Source organism: Strix aluco, chromosome 18 (assembly GCF_031877795.1).
Source record: "Strix aluco isolate bStrAlu1 chromosome 18, bStrAlu1.hap1, whole genome shotgun sequence".
Lineage (NCBI taxonomy): Eukaryota > Metazoa > Chordata > Aves > Strigiformes > Strigidae > Strix > Strix aluco.
This window is the reverse complement of record NC_133948.1, coordinates 1,347,248-1,369,387: the sequence shown is the minus strand read 5'-3', so window position 1 is coordinate 1,369,387 and position 22,140 is coordinate 1,347,248. Positions and strand designations below refer to the sequence as shown.

Sequence of the window (22,140 nt, the reverse complement as noted above, 5' to 3'; positions counted from 1 at the left end):
AACGGTGCAGCTATTGATCAGCTACAGCAATTACAGTTGGGTAACTGTAACCTTGGAAGGATTATGTCTTGCTTTTTTTCCCCATGTTGGTAGCCATCAAACCTGGAGTTTTAGAGCCCAGAGTTTCATAAACATGATTAGTTTCTCGCCCAGATTTGGAGATGTTTTCTTTTCCTCTCCCCTTGGTACAATCATAGCAGTACTTGCCTCTGGTACCTGGAAATGGGAAGGTCCTCTCTGACCACTTTGCTGGAGTTCAGTTACTTCTGAAGCTGGTTTCTTCTGAAGAAGGATTTAGAATGGAAGAAAAAAAAGATTAAACATGACTGTTTTTAACAGAAGACTTTGCATTGCACTGGAAAATATTGTATTTCCTTAGTGTGGTTGCTCATTTAAATTTTATTGCGTTTTCTAGCTTGTTCTTTGCCATTAAATTAGTTCTGTTTCCAGACATTAGCATAATTGCATGTGGTAAAGTACCTTCAATTTTAGGCAAGCGTTATGCAAAAGGCTGTGAAAATAAATATGGTGAGGTAATTAAAAGTCTAATCACCTTTTTACTCCTGTTGTTATCTCTTTGTGTGGCAGGGATGTGGGGCGACCGCAGCCCAGGCCGGACCTGCGTGTGCACATCTGGGGCGGGCGCCCTGCGGCAGGCAGCTCCTGCTCAGGGGGTTTAAATCAACCCGAGTCAAACGAGTCTCTGATGATGAGCTGTAATTCTGCTGGTTCATCCCCTTGCTGCTGGCTCTTCCTGTGCCTTTATTTTCTCAGTTTCAGAGCTGTCTAGTATACAGTGCTTTATCTCTATGTACTAATTGTAAAACTTCATCAAGCTACCAGTTTTTTCCCTTGGCAAGTGATGTAGGTGAGGACTGCTAAGCTTCTTTTTTCCAAACCACAGTTCTTTCTTACAGTTCCAGGTCTTTTTTTCTGTTTTTCAGTATCCTTCTTTCAAGTAAAAACCAGGGATTGATCAGTTGTCTGATACAAGTCTTTCTGATGTCCTATATGGAGTTGTTCCAGATGGATGTTTTCCTATGTCTAATTACGGTGCTGGTCTTATCAGCTAAAAGAGTTTATCCTTAATGAGCTCTTAAATCCTTTTAGGATTAGTGCTTTCCAGGGCCCACTGTAAAAGATTGGCCCAAATTCCCTCCCTGCCACCTCTCCCAGGTGTGCAACTGCAGGGAATCGCATGGGCAGCTTGGGCTTGGAAACCAAAACCTTTGCTCTGCCCTTTAGAATCAGAATAAGAGCAGGAAACTCCATCAGCGAGCAGCGCGGCAGCAGCCCTTCTGGGGATGAGAATGGTCTGGAGGCTTCATAAGATTTGCATAAACAAGTGTCTGTTCTGTATTTACATCTTTTTCTTCATGAAGGCAGATAGGTCGCTCTCATCTCTTGAAGACAGCACGACTGTTTGCAGGAGTGGTGATACTCCAGAATGATCCTGAACTCTCTAAGAATCGCCTAATGAGTCAGAGGACGTGAGGATAATAGAGCCACCCAGAAAAATGCTCTGGCAGCGCATAATGGCCCAGCAGCCGGCTGTTCCTGCAGAAGCTGCTTCCTCCCCAGCAGAAGCTTCATGGGGAAGTACAGCATGTCTCGAAGCGGAGTGCGTAACCACCTTTAGCTACTTTTCTTTTTACCACATCCTGTTTGCTACAACACCAGATTATGCGTGTGCTTTAGAAAAAGAGACGTTTTCTGATATCCTAATATCTACAATTTACAGGTGGAATCCACTCTTGCTTCTCCACTGCCTTAAAACTGCACGTGCAGTTCTCCTCGTGCTCCCTTGCGCTGCGGGGTGGGCATGCGTGTGAAAACGCTGCTTTCGGTTCTGAAATGAGCTGTAAGGTGCGTGGCTGCTGGGTGGATGGGGCTGTGCTGCAGCCAGCCTAACTGCCAAGTGTTAAAGGGAGTGATTTAGGTCATCCTGTTACTTTAGAACGGGATTATCGTGGTTATTAAAGTTAAATGCTTTGCAGCAAACTTGTTGCCAGTTATAGTTCAGGGACTCTTATGTCTGACATTGGACTTTCTGAGAAACTGCCTCTGTCTGGTAGGCAGTGAATAAAGTTGGCTTAGAAATTCTGGGATGTGGAGGTAAAGCATCCTACAGCTTCAGGTTGAGTCTTAGGTTCGGCCTTGGGTTCTCAGGTGGCTGCTTGGAAGCTGGCAGGAGTGGCGGTTTGTCTGCACCCTTCCCAGTTTCTCATCTGTTGCACAGAGCCGTTGGGTTTGGGTCTTGGGGAAAGATGAGAACAGAACATATTTTAGCTGTTTCAGCAGCTGGTCATACTGCAATATAAGCTTTTCACCTTGCCTAGTAAGGAACTTGCATTTTTTTTTTTTTCCCCCCCCCCCGAAGCTGGATCTAATTTCTGTTTTATTTTCCTGAAATATAACACCTGTAAAAAGAACCAATTAAAAAACCTTGTAGTTGATGTACTGAGTTACAAATGCTTTTTTTCCCTATTTACCATCCACTTTTGTATAGTGAAGAATGATCTTTCTGGGGTGATTCATTTAACTGTCTTTTATATCCTCTTAAATCAGCAGGCTCCAAGTTGGAGGTCTTCCCAGCCAGGGTGAGCATTTTGCCATCTGTATCAGTGCTTCTTCCCACACACGCCTGTCTTGTGAGGGGCTCTCTCGCTTCTTATCTGCTCCCTTTATACAGCTACAGCTAAGTATAGCTGGTGTATATTCCAACAGCTTTTAGCTGAGTTTCCAGAGCAGATGAGCATTGGGTCTATTTTGTAGTTCCTTCTGCACAGGCAACCTACAACTGTGGGGAGGGACTTTTCTGTCTGCCCTCTGCAGTTAGAGGGAAATGTGCTCCTGACCGTTCTGGCTGCTGTTTCCTCCAGCTTTGTCAGTGACAACTTTCTGTTGAAAAAAAAAAAAATCAACAAAAAACCCAAACAAAAAAACCAAAACCCAACAAACGGGTGAAAACAGCTAAAGAGGTTTTTTTTTAGGGCAATGAATCATGCTTTCTGTTGCTTGTTTCTCTAGTTCTGGACCCATCATATTTCATTATTTCAGAATTTTGATGCTAATCATTAAATGGATCTTGAGTTAAAATCTGTTGAGAAAAACATTCTTGCTCTTCCTCTTTCTGTTGCCAGTGTGGTAGCACAGCGCACTGCGCTCCCTGAGATACCTAAAAATAACAGGCTGGGAAAAGTACCTCCCTAGAGCATTATTTAAGCTATTGTTTAATTTAAGCATAAGATCTATGTGCTGTTGGCATTCTGAACTAATTAACAGTCCTCTGAGGAAATAACAATGAAAGCAATAAAACTTGGTTGGGAGTAAAGAAGAGCACCTGGGTTTTGGCTACCAAATGAGCAGGGGATGACAAAATGAGTAGATCTTGCTCCTAGTCATTTCCAGCTGCTCGTGGTGACTCTGAAGCCGCAGCCTTGCCTGTGCCATCAGGGAGGGACATGTGAGCAGAGGTGGGTCGTGCCAGCGACGTTTCTCTGCCCGTGGTCTGGCTGAGCTGTCGGGGCCACCGGGGCTGGGAGTGGCCGGTGGGGCTAGTGGCAGCTAGCAGCACTGGCCCGGGCGTGCTGGGGAGCCCGTGTGCCTGAGTCCCCGCAGGGATGGATCGCGGTCCCCCGTCCTTCCGGGGAGAGGTTGGTGGTGAGAGGAAGGGCTGCACAAAAGCCAGTGCTAAAGTGTCTTTAAAAACTGAGAGTATTTTTAGAGCCAAAGTCACCTTGGGGTGTACACCAGCTACTGATCCAAGGCCTGAATGATCCTTAACAGCGTTCACGAGACTTGTATCACTGCGGTGATTTTACTCTCTTCTGGCATGTTGATGTTAAGTAATGTGCAGCCATATGATAGGGAAAGCAGTTACTTGCTTGGTGGGTTTTCTGTAAGAGCAAGGCTGTTTGTTCAAGTGCGTTTATTCTGGGGTTCCTTTTCTGACCCGGGGAAGACAGCCACCATACAGAAGTGGACACCATCAAAATCAGGAAGTAACTATGTGAACAAAAAATTATATTTAAAAAAACTGTTTGAAGACTGATCTTCTTCTTTCTCGTGTTACTTCTTATTTTCAACTCAAGTTTAGACTAAAACCTGGATTGTGGATAGTTTGCAGGAGGCCTTCATGAAGCTGTTGAACCTTGCTTTCCTTGCAGGGTTCGTATGATCAGTTAAAAACAACATTAAAAACCAAACCACAAGTAGATGTCGGAAACTGTGTGATTGTAAACTGAAACAGAAACTGTTAATGTAAGGCATTTCACAGTGGAGCTGTGCCTTCACAGCAGTTCCCCCATTGTATCAAACTAGGGTGTGGACAGTGAAAGAGAGAAAATAACGCGCTCAGAGCCGCCTTATAACACTCAGGCTGGGTTGCTGTATGCGATTTTTTTTCACCAAATTAATGTTAGGTTTAAGATCTAGCTTTTATGTCGTAATTTAAGTGTTACTGGAAGCTACATTTCTTCCAATATACTTCTATTTTGTGGTAAAATAAAAGTGATACTTGCATGAATTGCATTGAAGATCATTTAGAGGGATGTTGATGAAGGTTCCCGCTGTAGATTTTATGTTCATTTTACCTGCAGGCAGCTTTAAGGAGGTGCCTGTCTTGTGTGTCAGGGACAAACAGTATCTAAAGTCACTATAAAAAATGTATGTATTCATTTTGGTTTTCCTTCTGATCATAAATAATTGAGCATTTCTCTGTTGGGATGCAGCCTGATACACTCCCGTGCCTGCCTTTGTGGAGGCTGAAGATACTTGCTTGTGTGATTTCCCAGTGGAGTTGCAGAATAGGAAAAATATATATCCTGGCATCTGGAACTTCACATAATAAATGATGTGCAGAGGCTGATGTATATTATCATCTATATACAGTATAGTTCATTTAAGTCATGGGGAAAAACAGTCTTTATCTCAGCAGAGCAGTGTAGTTACACAATTTTTGGGTTAGATAGAATTCCAGGCAGACTGGAAATTTTGAACTCCAGAAGTAGTGGTGTAGGACAGAAGATGAGCAAGATAGGTAATGAATGTGACGTATGTAGAGCTAACAAATTACAGCTTATTTGAATGAAATTTCACTTGGATGTTTCCCTGTTTAGGTTTTCAGCAAACATACCTGCCAGGCAGTCACCGTGACACGCAGCCTGCGGTCAGCTCTGTACGTTTCCCTTGTTTTTCCCCAGGAGGTGTGTACGTGAACCCCTTCCTTTGGGATCAGAGGTTCCCTCGGTGATGTGTTCAGTCACCCCGTGGCTGCACACGTCAGCCTTCGGGATGGTCTCCGGCCTTCCCTTCCAGCTCCCTTCGCAGCAGCTCGACTGGCGTGCGGGGGAGATGGCATCTGGCTGCGTGGAGGTGCGGCGAGGGGAGCCGAGGAGGAGGAGAGGGCAGCCGGCCTCGGGCTCTCTGCGGGGGTACTGGTGAGGGACAGCCATTTCCAGCACGCTGCTGGTGCTGCAGCTGGCCCGCAGCGGCCTCCAGAAGGTCTTTGTGCAGGTCCAGCCCGTGGGACAGAGCGTAGCTGGGTGCCAGAGGTAGGTCCTGCTGGGAGGAGAGCTGCTCATGAGCCTTCGTGGCTTGTCAGCTGCCAGGGAGGGCCTGCGAAGACCAGTTTGGAAAGCTTTGAGCTAAAATGTTATAAACCCATCCTGAATGTAGTGCAAAGCGACTTCCATACCAAAGATAGTGTTCTCTATCTGCTTGGACTCGCTTGAGCTTTCGTAGCCCATTTCTGATGTTTATACTTGTGTATAAACAGGGAGGGTGTAGTCTTGATTCCCCCTCCTCCCCCCAGCAATTTCTCAGTCAGTCCAAAACAGTTGCACTCCCATCGAGTTTTTATCAATTTCAAGACTTTGAAACAATTCACAGACCAATTAAGCCTCTGCACACAACTGTGAAATAGGTAAATATTAGTTTTCCATGTCTGTAATGTGGCATAATACCAACTTTAACGAGATTTACCTGCATAGCTCTGTACTACTAATAAAGCAGATTCGCTGGTCCTGCCAGTGCTACTCGTTCATCTCAGTGGGATAACTCATTAGTAACAGTAGAAAAGCTCAGAAACCAGGAGAAGGGTAAGTAGAATCTAAATTACTGAAGCTGGTAAGTCTTCTAACTTTCAGCAGTGCTTTTAAGAGAGAGAGCAGTTAAGTCACAGAGCAGAGAAGCTGGACAACGCTGGCTCTTGGTTATCTCATGAATTCATTTGCGGAGCAGAGAACAGACATGGATGTTTACTATAAGCGTTTCAAATGCTTTTAGTGTTCTATACCAACATCTGTCTTATAAAAGAATGATGTATAACACAACTTGCAAACCCCCCAGGGAACAGGTCCAGGTTTGCGAGGTACTTGGTACACCGTCAGGAGGTGAGTAACGTCCCCCATCAGACCTCCGAATCTTCAAACTCCGTAGGGGAACAGAGCAGTAACCTTATAGGGTAGTTGCTTCTCTCTTTCCTGGCCTCTTTCCACTGACAGCATTACGTCCAGCCAGTGCCTCTATAATATTCCGCTCCCAAATGCGTGCGTGTCTGTGGTGGTTGGATAGGTAGGCTCAAAATATGCAAACCAGTTTCTTAATGTTTCTAGATGCTTCTGTCAATAACGTCTTTGATCAAAAGGAGAAAGAGTCTGAAGAGAAGTAGAACCATCTGTTTCTGAACCTCCAGCTCTCAGCAGCTTTCTTCTTGGAGTGCACAGAATGAACCAGAGGAAGGCTTTAAAATTCATGTAGGAGAATCATCTGTGCTCTGTCACTGTTGTTTTAGTGGTTTTGCTCCTCTGTACCTAAGTGCTGTGTGTATTTACGAACTGAATACTACTGCTTTTGTGTTTTGATTTTAACCACAGTACAACAGTCGTCCTAGTTGCTGTTGCAGAACACTTTAAGATACTGAACAGTACTGGCTAAGGTAAATACTGGCATCAGAGGCTTGACAATACCCTTCTGTTGTGAAGTTATTCCGTGTCTTCATTAAATGGTCCCATCACCCTGCGCTCCCCCCAGAAAAACACACACAGATCTAGGCCCTCTCTAAGAAGTAGAGATACACCTCCCAGTGTACTCTGTGTGTTTGTAACAGTGTGCAGTTCATAGCTTAGAGCATGTCAAAAGAAATCGTGTGCTTTTCAATAATAAAGGGATATTGGCTTGTGATATGTAAGTAATTTTAAGAAGTGGTGTAATGGAAAAATACTGATCAAGAAAATAACTGTCAGGTCCTTCGTAGGGACTGAATATTCTTGTGGCCTGGGAAAAGAACCTATAGAACAAATAACAGGCAACCATCATGACGTTCTTAAGCAGCTAATACTTGTTAACTTGCTAATAGCTTGTTAGTAGCTGCTAATACCACTTGCAAAAGTGGTGGGAGTTTCTTCTATTTACAAGTGAAAAAAGAGCAAAACCTCAAGTGCTATGTATTTCTTGGTGAGCTTCAGTGATGGAATTTAATCACATTCTTTGCAATAACTGGTTGATTGAAATGCTTCAATTTTGTGTTTAGTTGTCCTTTTAAAAGTTAGATTCTATTTTTACATACCTTTGTTTAGTGATATTAGTCTTCCATCTTTTAGAAGTACCTTTTCTTATGTACAACCCTCTTTTCTTTTGCCTTTGACGTGTTGAATGCCTTTGGTACTCAACTTCAGTCGACTGGAATTCTGCATGTTGAGGGAGACCAGAGTATGAAAGAGATGTACTAAGTGTTTGGGTAAAAGTTTTCCCCATTCTTTTCATCGGTTTAAAAAATGTTTTATTGCATGTTCAACATTCAGAGGTACATTTCATGAGGATATTAAGATGATACGTGGTGGGGGTTGTTTTTGAGGCAAAGATCCAGTGGCAGTTACAGTGACTGAAGCACAGACATCACTTTTTTTTTTTTTAATGATTTACAGCTGCATGTTAAAAATAGAGCACATTCTTCTTTTCCTTAGAAATCCTTTTATCATTTGAATTGGTGTGCCACCACTTGACATCTTGACAGCTGCTGGTCCTACCCTTTGAAAGTGCTGAACTCCCGGCTGCTGTCAGAGGACGTGGAAGGGTGTTTGCCGCGTGCCTTCTCGTTTGAAATGCAGACTCTGTAATCCACCTCGAGTATTTTGCTCCAAACTGCTCTTCTGGGATGGAAGCAGAATAATAATTGAACGTTCTCAGTAAGTCAGTATATTAGCTGCTTCAGCTCCTCTACCTCATAAGCCTGTGCTGAGGTTTGACACAGAATCAGCGAATGCTCCCCCGTCGTGTCGGTGCTGGGGGAGCGGTGCAGCTGCTCTGCCCCCGTGGCTGCGGGAGCTGGAGGCACACGCGGCTCTAGCACTGGGGGAGCTGGCCGACCGAGTTCTACCAAGTGGTAGTGATTTCACTGGGCGAAAAGCTAATGGAAGATATGCCTGGAAATGAGGATTTTCTTTGAAGACACTTCAAACCTTTTAGCCAAAGTTTATTTTCATATAATGATTTATAGATGTCATTAAACAAGCTACCTGGCAACTGGCAGACTAATTTTGAGCTCAGTTTGATGATGTTCTAGGGAAATGGTTCAGCGCTCCTCACCATTGTATGCGAGTCCTGTCTTGTAAAACATAATTTGTTCTTCTACCCTGCTTTTTATGTGCAGAGATAGGTTTTAATTTGTCATGATGTATTATTTTTAATGAAAAGTGAATGTACATTAGGCTCTATTAGTAAAAATAAGTTAAGGACAAATAGCTCATAATTGGAAAGAGAAGTAGTGAGATCTGTGGTGCCTTCTGGGCTGTGAGGATTTTTGTGGCTTTGTACCTTGCCAAGCTGTGATTCCTACGCAGATGAGTTTTCCCTGGTAGTAACAAGTCTCTTTGTTCCTGAACAAGGAAATCGGTGGTTCTCTCGTTTCTGGAGCTTTTAGGTGGTCTTAATTATCCTGCGCTATGGCAACTGAGTACGTGTACATACAGAACAAGATTTTGAACTTGACTGGATATTCTGTAACAACTGCAGGCTGGTTTGAATTATAATTTTCATGTGGTTTAACAGTAGACCTCTACCCCTAACTTCTTGTGTCTAAGACCCAGATCTGTTATTGGTACCGATGGGGGCTCGTTACATTACTTGAGGCAAATAAAATAAAATGGGCTAAACCAGGAGATGGCACATGGGGAGGAAGGGTGGTTTTCCAGCAGCAGAGCCAAGCGGGAGCCTCTGTTTCTGCTCCTGGCTCCCTGTTGCACGGAGGCTGCGGGTGGGTAGAGCTCGGGGGTGTCACAGCGGATCCACGCCGTTTCACTGGGGGCTGACAGAGCCTGGCCTCCGGGTGATGGTTAAAACAACCGACAGCTGGGTTTAAACACGCAGTAGTTTCTCAGCGGTGTGTTAGCTGAGTTTTGCTGTTACTGCGTGCTGTCCCGCAGTTGCCGCAGCAGTTCTGCACTAGAGGCTTTTCTGGGGCTGAGGCGTCTGTGGTAACGCCACGTACAGGCGTCCCCCCTGGTCACACTCCGCTGACTTTATGCCTGAATTCAGCCAAGTAGGAAAGAGCAGCAGTGGTCTTGGAGGGACTGAGGACAGAGACCTTGAAGTGACCTAAATGAGGAAGAATCCTCGTGTTGCAGGGTTTGCAGAGCACCAGCCGGGGCTGGGGAAGCTTGTGCTGGAGCTTTGTCTGCCTGGGAGTGGGAGCCGTTAGCCGCAGCCGACGGGAGTCGAGCCTCTACTGATTCTGGTGCAGATGTCACTACTTATTTGTTTGTCATTATTCTGTATTTATACACAGCACGTTTAGTTAGGATTTGGAAGCAGCTTGATATTTTTGTTTTCTAATTTGCTATTTTGCCTACTAGAAAGAGTCTGCATCAGCATTTTGGACCACATTCTGGTCTGCTGTAAATAGATGCAGCTTCCTTTCAATCAGTGACATTGTAAATACTTATATCAGGGCTAAATGTGTCTATTTTTAGCTCTGCTGTCTTACCTAGTCACTTCTGTTTGTTTTAATAAGGTTTTTATTTACTCCTGTTAAAAGGGTATTTGAATCAGATACTAATAAAATTCCAGTTAGATAAGTAGTTTTCTCCAAGGTTTGTTTTATTATGGCGTTCCTAATTAATTTTTTTATTTTATTATTCTGTGCTCTCAGTTAATTGACATTCTCGTGAAGGCCAAGATAAGGCGTTATGAATGCAGAGGTGACCTTTGGATGGTAGGAGAAGGCAGGAGGCCAGCACTCTCCCCTCTGTCTGCCCAGACCTGCTGATGGGGCAACACATCCTGCTTTTAATAACAGTAGTAGCAGGGCAGGGAAATTGCAAGTAACTGTAAAATGAGAAGGCAGCTCTAATCCCTACAAGTGGAAAGGGCAACATTTCTTCATTAAAACTGTAAGAGAATGGTTCTACACTGCAGGTTTTACTTCTTTTTAAAAAAAAAAAAAAAAGGCTCTGCTAACAAAGAGGTGGCTTTTAAATACACTGTGTCTTGGCAAAGCAGAGTGTGGTTCCATCTCTCGGTCGCGCTGTGTGATCCTGTGCTGGGAGGCTGTTTTGGGGGGACTTCAGGTGGAGCTTTGCTTGTGCCAGAGTGGATGCAGCCCCCGGGCATCGGTCTTGCTGCAGAGCTGGGCTTGCATCAAACCAGGGCGACTGCAGGGGTGTGAATTGAACATTTCGTAGATGGAGTGTGTTAAATGGATAAACGTGCCAGCCCGGGATCGCCTGGGAAGAGCTGTGGGCTTGTGGGGGACGGGCACCTGGCCATGGGTCCCCGCCAGCCTGTTGGTGGGAGAAGAGTGGTGTGGGCAGCATGGAAACCCTGCTCGGAAGGGAGAAGTCGTGTGGAAGGCTGCTTGGGGCAACAAAATAGTATAATCCATAATCAGCTCATAAACATGGTGTCAGTGGTCGGGCCAGGTTTGGCAGAAGCTGGTCCCCAGCTGCGTTTCTGGGCTCTGCCCGAGCCTGGCCGTAAGGAGTGCTGACCTCAGGAGTTAAAAACCAGGCCTTCGTAATTCAGGGGAGGCGTGGGACTTAAGAGTCAGGATTTCATGCAAAATTTCTGAAATCTTGTTAGAAAAATGAAATTATTTGAAATAAACATTGAAGTAAAAATGACGTCCTTTTAAAAAAGAGATGGGTTAACTTAATTCCGCTCCTTGTCCCCTCCAAGCCTGTGAAACGGACCTTGTCTGGTTGGGGATGAGCTCTGGGAATGGCCCGGCCGCTCTCCGCATCTCCCCCTCCGTACCCCACCGCATCCAGTTAAGACCAAGCTGCAAACCTCAAGGGTCATCTTTATCCCTCCTTGAAAGACATTTTGTCTTAGTAATTAGAGTTAGTGCAATTAATGGCATTTGGCAAACTTAGCTGTACAGGATTGTCCATAAAAAGATAATGGGAAAAAATTATTGTCCGGAGACTGGGAAGGCAGCGGCTTGGAGCTGAGTGCTGTCTCGTGCTCGTGTGTGCGTGTTACTGATAGCATCCATCACTTTGCTGTTACCAGAAAAAGCTTTTAAAAAATATTTTTCTTTCCCCTTAACAACTAGTGATCTGGTTGTTGGAGAAATTATATAGTATAGAAGAAGGAATCTTTAAAGCAAAAGCTGTCAGCATCTTTATTTCATAAATAATTGCTGGTTCCTTTTATCTGTTATTTAATGCTATCATTTTTTTAATTCCTGCTTTCTGTTCTTGGTCTTATTTTTCTGTGTGTAGTTAACTGTGCTTATTGTGCTTTTCGTCAGCTCTCCCTGAACTTCTTAAAACTACTGTCACTTATTCAATGCTGCATCTGTCAATTAGTTTTGCTATTATCTGAGAGTTACAGTCTCTGGCTAGTAATTTTTCACTCAATCTAAGAACATCAGTAAAAGAGGAGATTTCCTTTATGCTGCAGTGGAAGCGCAGAATCCATTGATACAGTGGGAGGTCAAAACAGAAACGCTGCCAGTGTGGAGAACATGAAGCTCTAATTGGATTTGTTTGAATTCGGGGCAGTGGAAAGATTTCAAGTGTGCTGATAACTGGGGATGCGGACTGCACGGTCGGACGAGCTGCAAACCCGAGAGGAGGGAGGAGTGTGTTTGCACTTGTGCTTTAAAAGAGCAAATGGTTTATGGCCAATCATTCAAAAAAAGATAAAAATCAGGGAATAGGACTTCTTAAATGAAGAATTTACCCACAAAATCTTCGGAATTTTTCTTAATACTTAGGAGTTTTAGATCCTTTTGAGCAATACTCTTGACTGGGTAGTGGAGATGCTGATTCTGTTTTCCTCCATTGTAAATCTTTAGTGAAGTAATTACAAGTCACTAGAACCCACCCTCATTGCCTGGCAATCTGTTTTTTTTTTTTTCTTGGCTTCCCCAAAGATTTTTCCTTAACATCTCTGTCCTCCAGGCTCTGCAAGAGTCTCTCACAGTCCCCAGATCCTTCTTCACTCCTTGTCCTTAACCATCAGCCTCTGATCAATCATCCCTGGAGTTAAAGTTTTCCTGCAGACCTCGTGTCTTCCTGGCAGCGTGGCAGCGATTCGCCTCCTCCAGCCGCTTCCCAGCGCAGCCGTAGGACACAGCAGCTCTTCAGCCCACCGATGGGGGACGTGGGTGGGAGAGCAGCTCTGCCCAGGCAGGGCGAGGGGGGATGCGTTTGGCTGCCTGCAGTTTGCTGCCTGACATTGCTGTCCTTTTGACAGAGAAAATGCCTGAGTTGACACCCTTTCCCCTTGTTTTCATGAGGTGACTGAAAAAAAAATAATGGCATTATCCATGAAATTATCAATTAGTTAAAAAGAACTCCATCACTTGGCTTATCCTTCCCCAGATACAGCCTGCTGGAGATAAAGGTGCTGGACACCCACAGATTTTTTTCTCTGATGTCTGTGTTGCTAAGAATTTTAAGAGCAGCACTCAGTATTCCTGAAGGTATTCAGAATAGGTGCCGGTTGTACGGCGGGGTCTGTACTGACAGTCACATGGGAAACGTGGAGGGTGAGATAACCTGGTACTTACTGGCAGAGCAGTGCATGTGTATCGTTCTGAATTGTTGCTTGGAAAGCTTATGGAACATAATCCTTCTTACGGTTTGGGTAGAGCATATCTTTTAAAAAATAATACTAGAAACGTTTTTGCCAGGGGAAGTTGGTCCGTGTGAAATCCTTTTTTTTAATGACTAGGTAAGCTGCATGTATGTATACTGTATATCTTAATATACATACATAAATGCTCCCAGTCCATAGGTACCTCAAAGGAAACTTAAAATATCTATTTTTATGTTAACTGGTACAAACTGCATTTCTTACAAGGAATGTTTTTGGGTTTTTTCCTCTGAAAAGACGATGGTGGATTGTTGATGAAAGCTGATGCTCTAATTTATGTGTTACACTCCGTGAGCATTAGAATAATACTCCTTTTAGATGTTTTGGATACTGACCTTTTCAAGTGGGTGTTTTGGTTTTTTTTTTTTTTCCTCTTGCAGCTTGTAAAAATTACAATAAAAAAAATCTTACCCATTTTTCTGGCTACAAGAGTGTTTCTATGTGACCTCGTGCTGGACCAGCCCCCATCTCCCGCTGTCCACTCCCACCGTCCCGCTGCTCTGCAGGGTACGGGTTTATCTACAGCAGGCTTGGAGGTGTCTTGGGTGTCCTGTTAGTGAGTAATTACAACGTTGGTAACTTCATGGAGAAGAGATTTTTCGTGCTATAATTTATTTTACTGCAGTATTTTCTAATAGTTTATTTTTTTATCGTACGCTTTAAAATGCTGCTGTAATAATTCTGCTTATCTTCGCTGGAACCTGACTAACAGCATTTTCTCAGTATTAATTCATATGTCTAACTTACTGTAACTATATTAATCATCTATAAAAGTTTTAACTTCTTGTTTTGGATGTCTCTAGTTTTTTGCATAGCTGTGCAGTTTGGAAGAGAGCGCCTTGGTGAGAAGCGGTCTCTCTAACGCAGGCAGCATAAGCCTGCTCTTGTTCCCTGTTCTCTGGTTTGGGAACCTTTTCTTTCTCTGCAGTAATTAAATTTAAAAGTTTGGAAAATATTAAACAGGGCTAAAATGTTTGGCATGGCGTTGTTGAAAATTTGTGTTGGTATATTTTCACACTCCTCCCACAGTTGTCTTTGTGGGTTGGGTTTTTTTGTTTGTGGGTTTTTTTGGTAAACAGCCAGTAGCTGGGACCACGCCAGGGATTTTTCTTTCACTGCATTCATTGCTGTTTGTGCCACTCTTTAGTCTCTTAATTACATGACTGTAATCTTCTTTGGTTCATTGTCCAAATAGAAGTTCACTCAATTCATCATTATTTTGCTCGGTGCTGCTGCTGTTTCGATCATGTGTAAAATAAGAGTTAATGAATTAGGTTCAGTTCCGTAAGTGGCAGGTTTTGTTCCCAAACCCGGGTTGGTGCCACGCGTGCTGCTCGGGCGGGGAAGGCGGGACCCGAAGGGGCACTTTGCAGTCTCTGGAGGTGGGCGGCTTTGGGTGGGTTTGGCTGGGTTTTGGCAGCAGTGGGGACGGGGTGTGACTTGCCTGCTTGGAGAGGGCACTCGTGTCCCCTGCGGTCGCCCGTGACTCCGGGTTTGGTGCCTGGCTGGGATCTGTGTCCGTCCTACCAGGCGTGGGCTGCTCCGGCGCTTCGCTCCTGTCGCCTCTGCAATAGGGGAAGCCAACTTATGAGGGGTATTTCCAGTAAAATAGGAACCCAGACAAGCCCTTTGGAAAAAACCAAAACAAAAAACTAAGAGAAAGAAAAGCACTCCAATTGCAAATTGCTTTTAAGAAATAGAAAACTTGGAGTTGGTTTTGTTTGGTTTTTTGAAAAGCACATTTGTTTATAAAATATTTCAAGAATGATTATTTTTTTTAGAATAACTAGAAAGTTTGGAGAATCTCATAAGAGAATCTCTTAATTAGATTTCTCTCCTTATTTAGAGAATAAAACCCAGTTTGTGTAATCCTTGAAATATCATCCTGATCAGCTAAATGAGTCAAGCAAAGTACAGGAGCTGTCTGGCCATAATCCCTTTTTGGGTATTCTGATTGTGTCCAAATAAAGCCAGGGGACTCCTGGAAAACAAGCTCTTCCGATGGGAAATTTAACTTGGGATCCAGATACAACTAAAGGGGCTACCAAGAAGCTGATAGATGTTTTCATTGTACGTAAATTAAAGCTTTTGTTTGCCTGATTAGCATTGCTTTGTCTGCTGCCACTAATGGTTTTGCTTCTCAGTAGTTGGTATTTTTTTACCTTATTTAGGTCTTTGGTAAAATTAGATGATAGTGAGTTGAAAGAACACGATGTTCGTAACCGACAGTAAATGCTCTCCTGTACACACTGCAGTGAAATTACTATGTAGCACATGAAGTAGGTTTTGCATTTTTTTAAAGATAGTATACTCTGGGAAACATGAGATGTCGTAGGTGGTTGTATTATTTCTTAGTTGAGCGTACAGTGATGTGCTACTTTTTTGGGTAATATAATTTTGCTGTAAATTCAAATTACAGTTACATTTTAATTAAAAAAAATAGGACTCTGTGTGTGTATATATATATTCCCCCCCCCCCCCCAAGTTGAAAAGGGGTGTTTTATATCTCGATGTGCTGCCCCGTTGGGAGAGTTGTGGAGCCGGGGAGCGGGGTGGAGCGGTTCCCAGCCAGCGCCAGCCCTCGGGTTAGCCGCTGTCTCGGTTTAGTTTACACTTTTGTGGTCTTACCTCCAAAAGTTGGGTGGGATTTCAGTAAGTCTGGAGTAACTCTGAGTAAGGAAAGGTATTGGCTGCTGCAGTGAACCGAAAGCACGTTCGTTTACAGCTCTGAGGGGCCCGCGGATAACCCAGGCAGTAGCTGTGACAGCAGATACCCATGTAAAGTAAAAGGGTGGCAGGTACCAGCTCTAGGCGAACGCAAGGGCAGCACTTCCAGGAGGCAAAACATTAAGATGCTTCTAATGGAAAATACTCATCAGCAGGCTGCAGAGGTCAGGCTTTAAATCACTTGCAAAGGAGCTCTAAAGATCCTATTGTAATTTATTGTGCTATAAAACCTATTAAAGTAACATTAACCAGTAATTCTAAAATTGGAATGCAGAAGAGGTTGCTTTTTATCAATAAAAAGTAGGTAAATCGATGCTAAAAAATGAAAACATGTGGATAGTATCTATCTGATGCATGAAGAGGAGGGGGATGTTCTGGTGCATTATGTAAACATCTCGTAAAATTCTCAGCAGGTAGAAATTGGAATATGCTCAATAAATCTAGGTGAGGTGAGGTGAGTGAGGTTTATAATCCTTTTCTGCTCAGAATGCTGTAGAGCCGCTGGGTAATTGGTGTTGCTCAGCCGTGGCAGTTAGAGCTACTCACACAGCTACGTGCCATCCGTGATGTTCCCCGGGTGCTTTTGTACCCTTCTTACAAGTTACCAGAGTAATGATACATTTTTTTCTGAATTTTTTGTTTTACTTTTTTCTTTCCAGGATTTTTGCTTTTCAAAGACTATTGCATGAATGAGATTGATGAAGCTGTCCCTCAACTGAAGTTTTATGAAGAGGTAAGTGGCCGTTGGTGGCATCTGGGGACTGTTTGGGGGCAGGAGCAGCATGCAAGGGTGCGTGTTCGCTGTCATTCCAGCTTCGTGGTGGAAGGGTTGATTTGTAAGGACAATATTTTATATAGTAGTGCTGGCATCTCAAAGGGACAAAGCTATCATTTTAAACAAGTTCAAGAGACCTTTAAAAATAGGAATGTAACTGTTTAATCAGGTTGGTAATTTGGTACAGTCCTCTTACAGCATGTTTTTATGAGAGTAGCGTAGATTTCTTTGCCCTCTTACTGGGCAAATACTTAGGATTTAGAAAATTGAATATTTGCAGGAAAAATCAACTTAGCTCAACTTCTGCTAGTGCTTTTATTTGCATATGCTGAAACTGTCTTTTTATTAAACATAAGCTAACAAAGCATTTTAAAAGCTACTGTTACAATTTTTGCCCTTCAAGAGTTAAGTATGTTTAGTTTTAAGGCATAATATGTTGAAAACAAAACAATAGCAGAAAGTTACCTGAGCAGCCACCTAGTCAAGTGTTCGTTCACCACATTCATGTGTCAAACAGTAACTTGGAAAATGCCGAGAGAATGATGAAAAGGGGAAGAATACTAATAGAGATGAAAATATCTTTAGGTTTATTAATGGTAAGGTACACGCTTTGACTATGGTTCATTTGAAATATTCATAAGAAATGAGTTGAAATTAGGTTCATCTCTCTTCATCTGATGCCTTAAGTTCTAAGCCAGGTATGTTCTTGCAAAATGGGATAAGCTTTCGATTTTCACTTGTGAAGATGATGACAAATCTTAGTTCTGCTGCAAAACAGAGGTGAAGTTAAAGTAAGTACCATTTGCCAGCTCGCAGTGGAATTACAGCAGTGGATTCCTTCTTTGAAAAGACCTGAAAGCAAAGCCAGTGCTTCCTATTACTATAGCTGGTGTGGGACATGGATTCATAGCTGTTGCACATCGTGGAGATTCTCCTTAGAGGCAGAAAGCCTAAAACAAACAAAAGCATCTTTGACTGTCCCAAAGAAAGCAGAAAGTGGAGCGTGGCTCCGCGATGCACTTTGCTTGTTTGTCCCTGGCGTGGCTGCCAGCTGGTGCTGTGGGAATTGTGGCCGGCTTCTGGCTCGGCTCCGTGTCACCCCCCCGAGGAGGCGGCGTGTCTGCTCCTCTGCACCCCTCGCCTGCTCCCCGAAGCTTTCCCCGCGCCCTCTGTGCCTCGGGCGCCTCCGTCCCGGCACCTCTGGCCCCGTAGCACCCACCCAGGCAGAGCCCGATGCCCTTTTGTAGCTGATGTTGAGCAGCTGCCCGGGCTCCTGGGAAAGGAGGTGCGGCTGAAGGTACTGTGTCTGCATTTCATGCCTTTCCCTAACGTCCTTTTCCCTGTGGAAAAGCAGAGTAGAGCTGTCCTGGCGCTGCGTGAGGGAGGGCAGGGCCGCTGAGGCTGGTGCTGGCTCCTGGGGGTGCTGGGGAGTCGCGGGGGCAGGGTTGCAGAAAAGCCCCCTGCGGCGCTGCGGAGGGGTGAGAGGAGCCCCCGGAGAGCGATACGAGGGGTGGCTTTAGGTCCACAAGGGCACTGGTTCTCCGTTGTCCGAGATAATCAATAGAGACACTAAGAGACGTCGTGCCCGAGGCAGGCGTGCGGCAGAGGGATCAATAACCGGGGGGGCCCCGCGGGGCCGTCCGCAGCCCTGCTGTGCTGAGAGGAGTCTCATCGCTCCATTCATTCCGTGTTATGTTTGTGACATTCTAAATATAAAGCTGGAGTTAATCCTATCATAGGTGCTGCTTTCAGTTGAAACATGCACACGTGCTTTTAAAATGCAGCCTGTATTGCTCAGTATTAATTAGAAATGCAGCCTGAGATAACCTTTTGTCTGGGTTACTCTGAAGCTGATGATTTAAAATTTTTCGTGCTAGTGGGCTAACAGCACAAAGTAGGCTAAGCTGGTTATCAGTGGAGATAAATCCTTAGCAATATACAGTTCCCCCACTCAAATTAGATACTGTCAATTAAGAAGAATCTTTTTCTATCATTTCCATCTTTTTATATACTGAAGATATCGCTGTCATAAGTAATCAAAAAGGCATGTTGTAACAGATTGTTTAGGAAGATATTTTTAGCTGCCTCTTTATCTCTGAAACAATTTGAAATTGTATTTTTAGGTTATTAGCAAAGCGTTGCCTAAAAAGAATTTAAATGCTTTGTCATGTACTTTTTGAAAAATCCCATTAAAGATATTTAAAGAGAAGTTCATTGCGTTTTCTTCTGTGACACAACAGATTCAGAAGCTTTCCTTTTTTTTATATATTTGATTTACTTACTGCATTTATTACATGTAGAATAATTTGGGTACGTTGCTACATTAAAAATCGCTTGATGTAGAAGCGCTCCGTACTCCAGGGATTTCATATTACTGCAGCTTAAGTCACGATCAGGCACTTAACTGGCTGAGTGATTCATCCAGATCGGTTTCGGAAAAAAAAAAAAAAAGAAAAAGAACTTCTAGGTGCTTGAAAACTAATACATTCTGATTTCAGTTTTTGAAAAGACACTTTGTCAGACACTTTTCTTGAGGTGAGCTGAAGTTTGCCAGGGAAGCGTTGAAATACATGGTGACACAGTCCGTGGGTCACGAGCAATGCTGCAGGGACCGCAGCTGGCAGAGGCAGGTTACGGTTATAAATGGTGACACCCGTAGCTCTGCCGAGTCCTGTATTTTTTTGGCACGGTACAGTACTGTTCTATTTAATAAACATGTAAAATTAGCTCGCGAATATGTCAGGCACGCATGTTAAATGTGATCAGAGTAGAGGTGTCTCATTGCATCACCGGGGTGGTGAGAGGCGTCGGGCAGCGGGCGCGGGGGGGCCTCCCCCGGCGTGGGGGAGCAGGCTGAGCCGCCCGGGGGGACTTGTGTCACCTGCTGTCCTTTTCTCCAACCCTTGACAAAACAAAGGGGCTTTGGTTAAAAACCCCACTGCAAGGGCAGGTGGGAGAGACACTGACCTGGCGCCAGTGTGGCTGGGGGGGGGGGGGGGGGCTGTTGTAAGAGACCCCTCCGCTTTGGGTGCAAATTTAGGTGGTTTAATAAAATAAATACTGAAGGGCAGGAGGTGGCATTTAAGTAAGACAATATGATACATGTCAGGCTTTCTCCTGTACTTCTAATTATTTTGCAGCATTGCATTAATTAAAAAATGTTTCTTTGGCAAAGATGTCCTGAATGATTTTAATTATAAATTGGTACCAAGGGGGAAGTAGTCACAGATGGCAAAGCATGGTGGAACTGTTGCCTTACGTAGTCAGCAAACAAGAGGACTACAGCTAGAAAAATACCGACTTCAATTACGATGTTCCACCGTCAAAGGTAGATCGGTCTGAGTTTGTCACCTGGAGACCTGTTGCAGAATGGAGAAGTGCATCCTGTAAAAGGAGCAGCCTCTGAATGAAGGAAAAAAAAATAGTGTATTGTGACATAGAGGCTAAACACTTTTTTTAAAAAAAAATCTTTACTTCTGAAAGTCCTCAGCAGTGTGCTTTCTGTTAACCCTGGTGCTGCCCTCGCTGTCGGAGCGTGGCTGGCAGGAACAGCAGAGCCGTGCTTTCCATCCCCGGAGGCCCAGCCCGGACGTGCTCCCCGCCCCAGGAGGAGATGCTGGTTTGTGCAGGCTTTATGCCTTCGCCTGACAGTACAGACAGCTCCGATACGGCCTGTTCCTGCCCAGGCAGGCACTGGATCAAATCCAGCTGGGTCATCTTCTGCGTTGGTTTCCTTGAGTCGGTGGAGGGCTCTGGAGCAAGTCTGCACACTTACATTTATTTGGATCCTGCGACCTCACAGGCTGGTGCTGCGAAGGTCCAACAGTGAGAGCTGAGTCTTTTCTCTACAGATCTTGTGCAGTTTTTTACGTTCTGACAGTCCCGTATGAACTTTCCCTAAATAGGCTCCAAAGAATCCTTGAACTTGGTGAGGTTTTTCTTCTGAAACCAATTTTCTGGTTTTGTTCTATAAATCAGCCATACGGGATTGCTGTTGCTTCTCCTGGACCGCACCGACCTCCTCTATCACACCTGAAGGAACCTGATCTGTTTTGTGAAACTGTCTTTCTAGCCACCTTTAGGATTTAAATTCAGCATGCACCTGAACTGTGTGAGCATCTTGAAACGTGCTTTACATTCCTGCTGGGACGTCTGTACTTAATGTGCTGTAATTGCCCTGGAGCGGGACACTCGGGCGCTGGGCTGGCAGCCATGGGCTGGCACCAGCCGAGGCTTGTGCTGCCTCTGCGATATCAGAACCCTCTGCTAGCCCGGGGAGCTGGGAAAAGGGCACGTGTTGCCGTGCTGCGGGTAGTCCAGAGCATCGAGCGAAATGATTTGAGACGAGGTCAACGCTCTCGAGTGTTAGCGGAGCAAGGTCAGTGCTCTCCATCCGGGAGCCGAGCAAAGGGGAAGAAAACCTTCAGAAATGCTGCTATCTCGCACTCCTTGCACGGTCCAGCCCTCTCATGCATTTAGCTTCTGGCTTCCTCTGCACAGAGCCGTGCTCTGGCAAACAGTAGATGGAAAACATGCTGCCTCAGGTCCGTCCTTTTCAAACTTTAGAAAACAAAGCTTTGTAGCAGTTTTAAGCAAATCAGCTTCCTTGCATAAAAATTCAAAGATAAGAGGGAAATCTAGGCTCAACTGTGGTTGTTTTTAAGTCTTAATTAAGAAAATAAAGTAAAATAAAACTTCAGCCAAAGCCTTGTTTTTACCAAAGGAGTGAAAAATCATTAGAAGTGTGCTCGTCTAACGGACCCTTCTCTCTCGTATTGCAGATAAAAGAATACGAGAAACTGGACTCTGAGGAGGAGCGTCTGACCCGGAGTCGGCAGATTTACGACACGTACATCATGAAGGAGCTCCTGTCCTGTTCACACGTGCGTATCCTCCAAAGCTCACACTGCTCTTCGCTTCCTTGAGTAGCTTGACAGCAGCGATAATCCCAAAACCCTGCAGTTTCATTCAGAGAACAATTAAGACTGTTGCTGAAGGAATTATTACCACAGATACTCGTAGTGCCGTGGATTTCTGTTGGAAGTCCGTGGGACTGGGTTTGGCTGAATTCAGCAGGTTTCTGGGGGTTTTTTTGCAGCAATGAGATGTAACGATTGGTGCCGCATGCCAGTTGGTCTTAAACGTGGTGGTGCGCAAAGGAAATACTTGGAGGTTTATCTGGTTTATATTATTTTAAATCGCTATTTTAAAATACGCTGAGTCAGCTTGTGTGTACGTATACATGCACACATATACGTACGTTAACCAATCCCCTCCAGCCCAGCACAACCCTCACAGAAATGTGAGCTGCCGGGGGCTCTGCGGGACCGTGTGGGCGCTGAACTTTGGTGTCTCTGAAAGCTCAGAGTAAAGTTTGAGATTTTGTCCAAAATGGATCACGCAAGGATTTTTTTTTTTATGATTTGTTTGGCCATAAAGCAGTCTTCCATACCATACTGGAGACAGCACCCTCCTTAGCTGCAGTGTGAGCTGAAGGTGTGGGGCTGCGCTGTGACAGATGCAGCTTTGTTAAA

The 22,140-nt window shown here is 44.4% G+C and overlaps 1 protein-coding gene and 1 long non-coding RNA gene across 3 annotated transcripts in view; one reads left to right on the top strand and one right to left on the bottom strand.

The window, feature by feature from the left end:
• Positions 1 to 22,140, top strand: part of GRK3 (G protein-coupled receptor kinase 3) — a 75,607-nt gene that overhangs the window by 19,799 nt on the left and 33,668 nt on the right. For both annotated transcript variants that reach the window (XM_074844690.1, XM_074844689.1), the window contains exons 3-4: positions 16,491 to 16,564; positions 21,388 to 21,489. In XM_074844690.1, the coding sequence (XP_074700791.1) occupies positions 16,491 to 16,564; positions 21,388 to 21,489 (176 nt within the window). The remainder of the gene's footprint in view (positions 1 to 16,490; positions 16,565 to 21,387; positions 21,490 to 22,140) is intronic.
• On the bottom strand, positions 17,171 to 19,072 carry LOC141931909 (uncharacterized). Its single transcript, XR_012625692.1, has 2 exons — positions 18,889 to 19,072; positions 17,171 to 17,373 (listed from the first exon to the last, which is right to left on the bottom strand). It is a non-coding gene; the product is annotated as an uncharacterized LOC141931909 (long non-coding RNA).